Below are 13,392 nucleotides of genomic sequence, written 5' to 3' on the forward strand. Positions count from 1 at the left end.
ATTATAAGCATAGTAACACATATGACCATCTCCACAATAAGATGAATTTAAGTGGTGGATTTCTCAGCAAAATCCTGCATCTAATAGTAAAGATTAGTTGTCTGAATCAATCTGTGCAAGAACTCATGTACTAACTGTGATTTGTTTCCCCCCCAAACAAAACTGTTAAAATTGCCCTGAAATCCTACACTAACTAGATATAATCAGAAGCTATTTGTACAGTTTGAAAAATGAAAGAGTTATAGAAACAGGTTCTAAAGAAAATGTCACAAATACCAACTAAGCACTGCTTAGACAGCCAAAAAGATAATGGAAAAGATTAACAAAATTTTTACCTGTTTCATCTCCTGTTACAGCCATGCTCAGCGTCTGCACACACGATTCTCCTGTTCCTCTACCAGAGCTCAGCATGAAGTGTTCCAAACTAGCAAGCATGTGCGGGACTACAAGCAAGAGCACTGACATCACAGTGACCTCACTTGCTTACCACTGTCATTAATATGCTCTGTCACTGGAACAGCTCACTGAAACTGCAGCCCAAAGAACTCCTTTTCCAGTAAGCCTTTTTTTTTCCCCCTCCTTTTTCCACATTTCTGTAAGCCTAGCTCTGTTCTTTTCCCCTGAATTATTCACAAAGCCAGAGAAAGCACTCACCACAAAGCTGCCTATAAAGCAAGACCTGAAAATTCACAGCACTGACTGACAGAAGTTAAAACATGGCTCTAGCATTCACAAATGAATCCAAATTAAAGTCACGACTGGATAGAAGACAGGGAAATTTTAAAAAGACATGCAATTGTTTTCATTGAAGCAGTTCTACTAAAAGGCAGAGACCTCTGCCAGAGAGACATGCAACACAGGAAAGCTTAATAAGATGTAACAATAGGTAAATGAAAGGCTGAAACTCCTTGCTTTGGGCTGGGGGGAAACCACAACCCACTCATTTAAGTTAAAAGCTTCAGAAAAGATTGAAAAAAGCTCCAACAAAGTCAGTCAACCTAAAGCTAGTGATTCCAGATGCTGTAAACAGTAATTCTGGGTAAGGGCTACCTCTCCACCATTCCTTCCTTTTAAATGAAGTCCAGGAGACCTGGTTGACTTAGGGTTTTTTTTAATTAATAAAAACACAAAACTAAAAACTCATCTGTAACAGAATTACTCTATATTTACACCAATTTAAATGAAATTTGTTTCAGACCAATAGTCCAGGCTCTGGTCTGTATGTAGGGCATAGCAAACTTCTAAGGCCTTTGTCTGAAATAAACAAATTCAGAGCGGTAATTCATCAGCTATGAAACTATGCCAAGGACAGAAATAATGGAAGCATCAGTGCAAAAAAGGAGTGCCCTGTGATTACAGGACCACTTCAGGATCAGATAAATAGAAGATCAGAACCGAAGCACGCAAGAAATACAAGCCTCAGATGTCAAATACCACTGTTCATATCGCTGAACACATCATAAAACACACACAGATCCCAACAGAATGATTTTTGAGACTTTTTTTTTTTTTTACGCACATTCTCACTAATAATTAATTCTGCTTCAACAACCAAAAAAAAAACAAAAAAAAACAACAACCAAACCTTAAAATGTAATAGAAAACTGTCAGGACATCATAACTGCCTCTGACATTGCCTGTGAATGTAAACTTGGAGCAAATGGAATATCACTCAGTGGATCAACACCTTTAGTACTTTAGTACTAACTCATTTGCCCCATCAGAGGTTATGAAAAAATATCAAGCACAGGGTTTATGTGATTATTGCACATGAGATTCATCAATAAATATTTCAGAAAAAACATAAATACGTACACTATCTTAAACAGATCTTTCCTGCCCTACTATATTCAGGGGGGTTGCCTAGCATATTGGGAGGGAGGGGGTTGTTTGGGGGGGGGTGTTTGTGTGGCTTTCTTGTTGTTGGTTTTGTTTGGGGTTTTTTGTTGTTGCTTGGTTTTTTGCACAGTTTGTTTGTTTTGGTTGCTTGGTTTTGATTTGTTTGGGGTTTTACTTCCACGACAATTAAAATTTATATACCTAGAATCATTATAACAATATACTTAAGTGGGAAGATTACCAAGCAGAATGTTGCTTTCCTATTATAATCTTTTCCCATTATAGTCACCTAATAGCATAGTATCAGGAGAAGCGTCAACTACAAAGTGTACATAAATGACAAACGGACTACAGACTTTCTAGCATGGGCAAGATAAAAACATATTAGAGACTTATGTATCAAACTAATTCCATTGTCTCACTCCATCCTAAATAACTCAGGTTTGTTGATAACACACAATTATTATCAAAAAGAAATTTGTATTACCATAAACATCCTCAGGTGCTTTCATACTCTTTTTATGTACTTTTTTTAAATTAAAGATATTTTTTAAAAGACTTTCTGGTATCAACAGCGTATATACTAAGGTGAAACCTGTTACCTTCTCATCATCCCTGAGTTCACGGTCACTTACTATTCCCTTTGTATTTTTCCCTTTCTATATTATACACCATTTTTCTTCTGTGTCAACAGCTATGAGCATCATTAAAGCATTTTGCTTGAGCCAACAGAAGAGAGAATTGCAACAAGTCAACTTCTCTAAGCATGTACAGAGAACAGATCAATTTAGTTAAAAGTATGTAGAAGCTTCCAGAAACAGGATATAGCAAGTATTCAGTAACTGTCTCTGAATCCATTTTGGAAGTTTTCATCACAGGCAAGACACTTGATGGGCTACACCATCAGTGGAGCCCACCACTGAGACTTACTAGGGAGGTTAGAGAACAGCCCTGTCTAAAGACAACCCTGCAACAAACAGTCTGTAAAGGAAGCAGAGTCAAATGAAATTCCCAAGAACTGAAATACTGACAAATATAATCCCTAAGTTCTGTGCTTCTTCGCAGACTGGGGAGATTCAAGGAAGCAACTGAAGAGCTGCTCATTCTGCCCCACCCACACTCCACCCCTGAAGCTCTGAAGACTCAAAGCAGTGCATACAAACACTACAGTCAACCTGGAGAGACAAAGTCCTCTAATTTAAGGGATGTTTATGCACATATAGAAAACATGTTACTCATACTCAGAAAACATTAACTGCCAAAGTGAGAAATCTGTTTGTGGGACAGCCAAATGTGGATCTCAAGGCTTTGCAGAGTAAGTATTCATAATAATATTTAAGGAAGATATAACAGTACTCTCTGCATGTTGAAAACTAACATTTTGGCTAAGATTATTTTTTTTATATATTACAGTCCCAAAACTCCCTTGAAATGCTTCTGCAATGTTTTGGGAAGACAGTGTATTTCAGTGAAGAATTAACCAGAGGCAATAGAAGAATTAAAATTTGGTATCATTATTTAGAATTGCCTCAACAAGTTCAGATATCTACAAACTATTAGCTTTATCTACATCCTGGACTTCCTTTACAGCAAAGGGAAAGAAACAGACACAGACAGAACTTATTTCAAATATCCATATTAGGGTAAAAATGGCACCTCAATCTGGATTTCACCAACTATCTCAGATACCTCATCAGCCCCATGAACATATTTAAAGCCTTACTAGCTCTTTTCACGGTTTATTTCAGATAGCTGTTCTGGCTTAAGAAAGCTAAGAAAGCATTCATACAGCCCTCCCCACTTCTCTCATTTAAAAAAAAAAAAATAGGGAAAATAAATTCCCTATATCATCCATGGACACCATTCATTTAGTGTCTCTGTACAGAAATCTCTTCCACATTTTCAAAGGTTTTCCCTCAGCATAACCCAAATACCAACACTACTTTCCCTGATATAGGTAAGAATCCAAGATACCTTTGGTTCTCAATTTCTCTCAGCATTTCCAAAAGGCTGGGAACAGTAAAGTTCCAGAATTCACTATTCACAGTTCATTTCGCATGTGTGCATGTTATAGGACTTACAAAGCGTTCTGCTGTGAGAAAACTAGATTCAGTAAAAGATCTCCTTTCTACTAGGAGTCATAAATTGCAAGGAAATTCTGCCTTAAACATATCCAAAGAACTTCAAATTGATTAAATGCTGAAAAAAAACCCCAAAATTAGTTTCATATTATCAAAAAAGATGCATCCTCAGGATCTCATTTCAACCGTAACAGTGCCTTTACTGCAATTAAAAATCTCTCTCCAACTCTGGACACAAGAACTCAAAGTAGAAAGTTATTTTATACTGTTATTTTCTCCTCATAAAACTTTTTAATCAAAAGAAGTAGCTGCTTTACTAAACAGAAACTGAGTCTCCTTTTAAGGCTGCCTTTCATTTTGTCACACAGGTATAATGTCAACACAAAATAAAAAGCCTTTTAAGAAAAACTGGTTTGCATAAAAAAAAAACAAAAACTAAAATGCAATAGCCTAATAAAACATACCTTGAACAACAACTTGGCTTCCTGGAACAAAATACTGTTGTGTGCTATGTGGTGATTGTCCTCCATATTGCACAATGGTAGCACCTGGCTGAGGAGCTCCCGAATTTGTCATTCCTAATGTCTGTAGTCCATGGACACCATCAGAGGCTGGATTAGAAATCTGGATTGCACCACCTTGAGTTATAGTAACTAAAGATAAAAAGAAGAAGTTAAGCAACAGAAAGAGATATTGCCTAAACATTAAAAAGCACATTTTTCTCTTTAAAATAAACACTGCCTGATAGGACTCCTGCTCCTCTCCTTGCTTAAAATCAATTGTAAAATACAACTTGCATAATATTAACACTGATTTCCACAAACAGAAAGTCTGTCATGTAGTACATGCCATGTGTGTAACAGATAAAAAGCAGTGTTCCACACATTTTACCTCTACACTTTCAGAAGTATTAACCCTCCTAAAACAGTTTTAATACAAGAAAAAAATAAAAATAGTACCTTATAGGCATACAAACACAAAACTGACAAAAGTTATTAAACAAGAAAAAAAACTAAACAGCTACGTTTAGCAACACCCACAAAACAAAACCCAGGACAAAGGAAGAGCATCTAGACAAAGAGCGAGCTAGATCTGATGTTCACAAGCCTTTGCTTAGTGTGAGAGTAACTCTAGCCCAACAATGTTTTTCTAAGCTGCAAAGAGTTCAATACTTATATAAAAATCGAAACAAAACAAAGTTTGTGATTTTCCCCCCATATAATCAGCAATATGAAAGATATAAATATACTTTCCCCATTAAAAAAAAAAATCATACTTTGTTGCTCATTATAATTAAATATTTAAGACAAAAATCAAATTCCCTACATAGTTTATTAATTGCATATTCACTTTGAAATTGGCATTGTCCTTGTTAATAGTAGAAATATCATAGAATGGTTTGGGTTGGAAGGAACCTTAAGATCATCTAGTTTCAACCCCCCTGCCACAATCACAGACACGTTCCACTAGACCAGGTTGCTCAAAGCCCCGTCCAGCCTGGCCTTGAACACTGCCAGGGCATGGGGCATTTACAGCTTCTCTGGGAAACCTGTTCCAGCGTCTCACCACTCTCACAGTATAAAGTATTTCTTCCTAATATGTAATCCAAATCTATCCTTTTTCAGCTTAAAGCCATTATCCCTCATGCTATCACTATACTCCCTGATAAGGGTCCCTCCCCATTTTTCTTGTATGCTCCCTTTAAGTACTGGAAGAATGCTATAAGGTCTCCCCGAAGCCTTCTCTTCTTCAAGCTAAAAAACCCCAACGCTCTCAGCCTGATAAGGTTCATAAAGGAGATGTTCCAGGCCTCTGATCGTGGCACTCCTCTGGACCCTATCATGCAGGTACATGTCAGTCTCACAGTGGGAGCCCCAGAGCTAAATGTAGTACTCCTGGTGGAGTCACATGAGAGGTGAGGGGGAGAATCACCTCCCTCGACCTGCTGGTCATACTTTTGATGCAGCCCAGGATGCAACTGATTGTCTGGGCTTCAAGTACATATTACCAGCTTGTATTTAGTTTACCACTCATATTTAGTACCACCAAATCCTTCCCCTTAGGGTTGCTCTCAATCCTCTTATCACCCAGCCTGTATCAATGTTTGGGATTGCCCTGACTCCTGGGTCAGGACCTTGCATTCGGCCTTGCTGAACTTCATGAAGTTTGCATGGGCCCACCTCTCAAGATCCCTCTGTATGGCATCCCTTCCCTCCAGCATGTCATCCACACCACAGATCTTGGTGTCATCAGCAAATCTGCTGAGGGTGCACTCAATCTCTGTACATGTCCCCAACAAAGATGTTAAATAATACTGGTCCTAGTACAGACCTCTGAGGAACAATACTCATCACTGGTCTCCACCCACGTCGAGCCACTGAATGCAACTCTTTCAGTGTGACCACCCAGCCAATTCCTTATCCACCAAGTGGTCCACCTGTCAAATTCATGTCTCTTACATTAATTAAAATATTCTTAGAACTTTTAGATGAGAACCAATTCTCAAGAAGTAACAAACTCCTTTCTCCCCCAGAAAGGTATTTTTGAACTACAATAATTGTCATTGTACTTAAAGTGGTCTGAGATAGTACAAAAGTCATATATATAAGTATAGATCCAGGATTGCCAGCTCCTGATTTCACTTTCAGATTCACAGTATTGGATAACTTTCTTGAAGGTTAAGCTTTGGTTATGTGAATACATGATTCATTACACACGCATGTGAGTTTTGGAGATAGTTAATTTCAAAAGATCTGTCTTGACAAGAGTAAGTTATCTTAAAAATGAAACATCAGATAACACTTCAAAGAGCACTGGAGATACTAACAGTTGATTAGTAAACTGTTATTGGTAAATTAGACAACATTAACTATTAGAAGCTCAGCTAATATTTTGAGAGTATAGTAATCTATCGAAATTGCCAAATCCCAGCAGCTAAATTAGCTTCTTTTTGGAGAAAATGGGGAATTCCTCTCATGGTGGAGCAAGCACAGAGCCCTATCTGCAATTCAGAAAAAGGGTTCAGCAAGGACCTTGAGTCCTACCCTAATAACGGGGAACATGTGATGTAGGAAGTCCTGCACACAGGCTTCAATATCTTTTTCATGGTTAGGCTACCACCACAGGTGAGGCAAAACACCTGCGTTTTGTCAGTATTCAGTAACTAACATGACAGAACTACAGCAAACACAATAGATTTCTAGTCAGATGAGGCTACAAGGCTCATACACAAGACACCACCTTATGCAAAACTACCCATTTCCCTTAGAGAAAGATAACTCATGTTGATGAAGGTAACAGAGACATTTTATCTAGCTGGTCATGCCTGTCAGTCTGTCTGCTTCCATAGTCTAAAGCCAAGAAGCTCTGGGGACAAAGATACTTGGAAACCATGGTAACATACTGTTTTGGCTGGCAAAAAGTAAGCAAAGAACAGCCATCACTGCTGTTAACAGAAAAAATGTATTTGTTTTTCAGAAAAATTTACTTATCAACATCTTCCAAAAAGAGACATCCAAACACCAACATACAGTCAAAATTATATTTTCAACTAAACTGCCTTTCCTATGCAGAGATAGAACAGTAGAGAAAATAAGGAATGAGCAAATAAAGTAGCATAAGGTATGTGTGAAACCAGGGCACAGGACAGATGGCTGTAGTGACACTGCAAGACCAACTCTCCAATCCTTCATTGTCATGGACACTTTACAAGCTTAATGCATAAACTGCTGGATGCCTGTACAAGAGAACCCATGCAACTAATGCGAGTCAAGAAGAGATGAGTACTCACACAATAATTAAAAGCAAAAGTAAGGAGGTATTGACAGGAGACATAAAGGTAACACAGGTACATGTAGTGACCGTCTGAATCACATCCAGATTGAAATCAACACGAGTAATGCTGCATTCCCACACAGTGTTCCGGTTTTAGCTAACAACAGTTCCTGAGGATCATAGGACAGCTACTCAGAAATGCTGCAGATCTGTGCCTTACAAATTTAAAGACCAGAAGTGAACAGTCAAGCTCTCTTTGGTAAATTCCAAATTAAGACCCCCTCCATTACAAAGAGATGGCCATCCTAGCTACCACTTGGAAACACTTTTTCCTAACCAGAATTAGAGAATACACACATTCACTGGAGGAAAAAGATGTGAGATTTTAACTTCAAAAGTTGAACTAATAAAAGAAAAAAAAAATAATGAACAATAAATTGGATAAGAAAAACCATTTCCATGAAGACAGAGCTCTCAAAAGTTTTGAGCCAGCATCAGGAGTCTATAAAAGCTGACACTGCAACCTGAAGCAATGCCTCATTATGGATGAAAACCTATTTAACAACTTAAATTACCTTAAATACACAGCAGATGTTTTAGGCTATGTCTGTAATTTATTCCAAGGAAAAGCAGCATAAACCAGAAATCTATGCTTGGTTCATGCAAAAGCCAAGTTTAAATTAAGATAAATGACATTTAATTAATTGTTTGTGGACTCTGTTTATTTAAGCATATGGTTGGTGATGTTCTCTGTTGCTTGAGTTTTCAAAAGTTAATGTCTGATTGAACAAAAAAGCAAAACCTATAAATTTCATTATTCTTTTATACACTTCCCTGTCACTATGATTTATAGCTATGCACGAACTGAAACATCTTTAATTAAGAATCACCTCCTGCAAGACACTCCTAGTATAAGTACAATTCTTGTTTCCTAGAGGAAATTACAATTAAAAACCCTAAACTCTAATTTCTTACAAATCCCTCAGGTTTGAAGGCTCACTAGAACATAGTACAGACAGTATAGCATTCCTTTTTAAGCCTTGAAACTGCTAATATATTTTTAACTAAACTTAAGCCAAACTAAAAATATAATTCAAAACTTGAAGAGTAATTTGGTCAAGAATACCTGTCACATTCTGTACCAGATAACTGTAATTTAGCATGACCACAAGTCCACTGAAAAGAGCACTTCAGATGCTGGACAGCATGAAGCAGACACCTATTTAGGTCTATAGGTTACAGAAAAGGTAAGAAAAGCAGCTTAGGAACTCAAGAAAAATGACCTTCTATGCTGAAGGGGTAGATAGGGAAATTCTGCTTTCTTAGAGTTGATAAGTTGCATGAATTAAATAATTGAGGAATTGTAGGGGTGATAAGCCATTCTAGCCTCTTTTATATACTACTGCAATGTTTTAATACACTTCCTCTGTTCTCCTGTTCGGGGGGGGGGGGGGGGGGGGGGGGGGGAGAAAAAAAAACCACATCAAAACCCAAAACAAAAAAAAACAAAACAAAACAAAACAAAAAAAAACAACAAAAACCCTGTACAAATAAAGTTTTGGTTTATACATAATTGAAAAAAAAGAGGTATTAAAAAGTTATCCCTTGGATAACATCTGATGAAGCCCAAAGAAGCTGTGGGGAGAGTTATCCAACATTTTTAAATAAGAGAATTAAAAAAAGAAACAATGAATCCATAGAACAGAACTGTGAATCTAACTTTTAACTTGAATTTGGATGAAGTATCAAATGTTGGAGAACACAGTTTAGGTTAATTCTGCAGTTAGAGTGTTCATACTTGACAAGTGGAGAGGAAGAGACATAGTACTTTTAAGAAAAAAGTTCAAAGTTAAGAAATAATTTCATACTCCAGCCTTAGACTTCACAATAGTTTAACTCACTAATTGTCATTTCATGTAATGAATAGCACAAAAAAAAGTAAATTACAGCCATTGGAAACCATAATGATTTATAACACTGAATATTCACACAAAGTGCCAATATTTTTCATTTCACCTGAGCCTCATCTCCACATTTTTAATGCATAGGAATTCTAGAAGGACAAAATCTAGCAACCAACAAACTTTACAAGAAACAGACTGAAAGTTTATAATGCCCACGTTAGGAAAAACTAAATACAAACGATCAAAATTATTTAGAAATACAGAAGCTCTCATTCTTTTTCATCAAAATCCAACATCTGCACTTCATTATGGAACTCTTAGAAACAAAGCTGTTCCTACATATGTTCTGCAACATCACATAGTATCTTTGGAAACATACTGTATTGCCCTGTGTTAGAGTGATATAGGCCAGCTGGCATGGCCATTGCAGGAATTCCAGAAGGCACTCCTTCATCATCTGACTTTTCTTCTTCAATCTTCGGTATTGCAGGAGCATCTGATGAGAGTTCATTCAAAATTTTTCTTAAAAAAAAAAAAGAAGATAATTTTATACATATAAATTCCATATCCATGAGAAAAATAAGGTTTTTATCAGACAGTTTTGCTGTAATATACAAGCTGCCTTTAAAAATTCAAATTAAAAGTCCTTACCGGTATGAAGGCCTTCTTGAAAGTATTTCCCTACGCTTTTGAGAATCAACTATCCCTTCTGATTCTGCAGATTCATCTGCAATCGATGCTGCCTGTAATAGTAAAGTTTCTGAAATTCATAACTTCATAAAAAAAAAATATAGCAACAGAGTAAAAGACTATTTAAAAAAAACCTTCTATGCTTGCATACATGAAGTTTGTGCACTTATTTAATGACTATTCATGTGATCTTGGACTTCTTTTACCAATGCAAGTCATAAATTATGAGGTTAGCAACATACAGTCATTTAGATGACATAGTCTATTTGAAAGAAAAAAAACCTAAATAATCCAGGTTACTTTTTTGTAAATGACACCTAGAAAAAGTACTGAAGATGCATTTCTTTAAATATAGTATACATTTTAATTATCTTTTAAAGTGAAATTAAACATTTAAAATACAGAATATTGCACTGATACACCTTAAAGAACAGTATACAATACAAAAGCCTCTTCACAACCACACCAAAGCTATTTAGAAAATGCATTTATTTACACATTTATTACACTTACCAACACATATTCATAAATACAAATACATTGCTTAGCAATACTCTGCAAATTTCAGAACCCTCTGACAAAGTTCAGTGCCTCCTTTTCTTAGACCTTTATTAGCAGTATTTTCGTAGGTTCTTTTTCTCTTAAAATTACCTGAGACAATGTTAAGGCCTGGAGCTGAATCACACTCTTTACCAGCAACTATCTTATTATACAGAACTGAAAGTGATTAGTGTACAAGGAAAACACCCTATTTTCTTGATTTTACTACTCAGAACTGCTGGAACTTAAGATTTCCAAACTGAAACAGTACAGTAAAAGCTAGTGTGGAAAATGACCTTTTCACATAAAGACAGACCAGACTGCAGTTTCAGAATAAGCACTATGTTAAGCTAACACTGAACAAACATGAGTTAAGTGACTAGAAGGCTCAAGTGTTTGAGCTGGAATCACTGTAGGCAGCACAGGGAAGTCAAGGAAGAACTCCAGAATTATTGCGGCTGCCAGACCTGGGTGCTTGGTGCTAGAAATAAATCTGTAAAACTACACCTTGAAAAAACTACCGGTTATTGCAGAATGAAATTCTCTTCACACTGGTTAATTCTATTACTAATTCTATTCCAGTTTTATGTAAAAATACTAAATGTAGCCTCATTTTGCTGGGTAGTATGTAGGAAGCTTCATTAAAACTCTAAACTTGCCTAATAAAAGACCATCCAGAAATAATGAGAGGTATGCACTTCTGCCTGTCTACAGATGTATAGCTCCAAACCAGACTTCAGAGCTGCCTGGCAGAGATACAAGAGCTTCAGGAATTTTGTATCCATCCTTCTGGAGGATGGACCAATGCTGACCAGCAAAGAGATCGTCTGAAAGTAATCTCCCCCCAGTACCCTACAGTGATCTGCTTGTCGATTGACCTTCAAGGCTCTGGCACAAAACTTCAAAACTAAGTATTACATAGCCAACAGCCTGGACATCCTCTCCCAAAACAGAGCTCTCATTCTGAAAGGGGAGATGGAAGGGAGATAAAAAAAATATGTATCTAATTGCTTCAGGACAAACAGCAAGACAACAAGCCCCTTAGTGCCTTTAAACCTTCCCATCCCGCTAAGGGTTACCTATACCCACCCCTGGTTTGTGAAGATGGCCAAAAAAGTCAGGAACAGTCATACTTTGGGAAGAAGGTAAGGAAACCAAAAGGCAATTTAAGCATTTTAATGTGGAAGAGGGTATTTTGTGGAAGAAATGTCAAAAGTTCTAATTTTCGTCAAAACAAATAAACTTAATGTTCTAATAGCAAGCAACCACGGTCGCAATGCTGACCAGTGAAAAACAATGTCATTTTTTCCTGGACATCATTCAGACCTCAACTTCACTAAACTGCTGTGGTTTTTGAACAAACTTAACTTAGTCTGCCAATAACTGACGCACTACAGAGAGGATCAAGTAGAAAAGTCAAATAATAATCTTAACTTCAAACATTCCAACAAGTAAAACAACATTAACAAAATAGTAAGGAACATGATATAGATAAGCCTTCCCTTAATCCAAAACCCAACAGCATTACAAGAAAAAAGGTTGAACATTTTCCAGTTTAAAGCTGCAGGTGTTAGAGGGAGAAGTCAAGCAAACCCTTAACATCAACTTTCAGCATACTTTTTTTTTTTTTCTTGTAAAGTAAACTGATATTGTTTCCCAAGTTCCCTACTTTCTGGCAAAGATACAGTATCAAGTTAAAGCCAAATGATCTGAAGGAAATGCCAGGTGGCAGGATAAATTACTTAAGAGGATCACAGAAGGCTAAACAACCTGTGTAATGGAGTCTTTTACAGCATCTTCAAGCCCTTCTTCTAGAGTCACCTTATTTGCTATTACCATGCTCAAATGGCACCAGAGCAAAACCCTGGAACTGACTAGTCAGTATTAATCAGGGCATAGCTTTCCTCTCTACTCCTTTGGGAAAGGGAAAACAGCCAGAGTTTACTCAATACAACAAATAGACAACTTTCACTCCCCTAAGACAACACAGCAGCTGGCAAGAGATTCCAAAGAAATTCCTTCTTCTGAGCTTTGGAGCAATATGCATCCTGACTACACTTACTTGAAGAAAAGCAGTGACAGCAACCTGGAATAACTGCAATATGCTTACCTAATGAAGTTTGCTCTGGTAAATTACAGTTAGAAAGAATTCCATTTTAAAAAATACTTATTTTGAATACTTTGCTTTGAGTTCAAGTTTGACTTGTCTCTTGACAAGTCTCTTGACATCTACTGCACCTCTTTCAATAGCTAGAAATTCAAAACCTTGCAAGTCCCATCTACACCTACTCCTTACAAATAAAATATTCAGTATTTTGCCAAGGTTTTATTCTTTTTCTCTAACCTCTAAAATAAATCCTACTTACGTATGCCTTCTTATTCATTGCGCTTGAAAGCTAGTAAGTCTGAAACATTGAAGGTGGCTTCACAAGAAGACCAACAATGCATGTTATTTCCTTAACATGTTCAATGACTACAGGTCAAACAGCTCACGCATAACAGGTGTATACAGCCTTTCTTATCAGAGATACCAATTCTATCTGCAAAGAGCAATTCAGTTGACA

At 36.9% G+C, this 13,392-nt stretch overlaps 1 protein-coding gene across 18 annotated transcripts in view; it reads right to left on the minus strand.

Annotated features, from left to right (window-relative positions):
• Positions 1-13,392, minus strand: part of CREM (cAMP responsive element modulator) — a 42,064-nt gene that overhangs the window by 13,331 nt on the left and 15,341 nt on the right. For 11 of the 18 annotated variants that reach the window (XM_062621578.1, XM_062621580.1, XM_062621572.1 and 8 more), the window contains 3 exons: positions 10,250-10,341; positions 9,978-10,120; positions 4,385-4,573 (listed from right to left, as the gene is read on the minus strand). In XM_062621578.1, coding sequence (XP_062477562.1) covers positions 4,385-4,573; positions 9,978-10,120; positions 10,250-10,341 — 424 coding nt within the window. Of the gene's footprint in view, positions 1-335; positions 536-4,384; positions 4,574-9,977; positions 10,121-10,249; positions 10,342-13,392 lie in introns of those variants that run through there. The other 7 variants (XM_062621585.1, XM_062621583.1, XM_062621584.1 and 4 more) reach the window with 4 other exon arrangements.

This window comes from Pezoporus occidentalis, unplaced genomic scaffold, assembly GCF_034315485.1.
Source record: "Pezoporus occidentalis ecotype Australia unplaced genomic scaffold, CSIRO_AGI_Poc_V1 ctg23, whole genome shotgun sequence".
Taxonomy (NCBI): domain Eukaryota; kingdom Metazoa; phylum Chordata; class Aves; order Psittaciformes; family Psittacidae; genus Pezoporus; species Pezoporus occidentalis.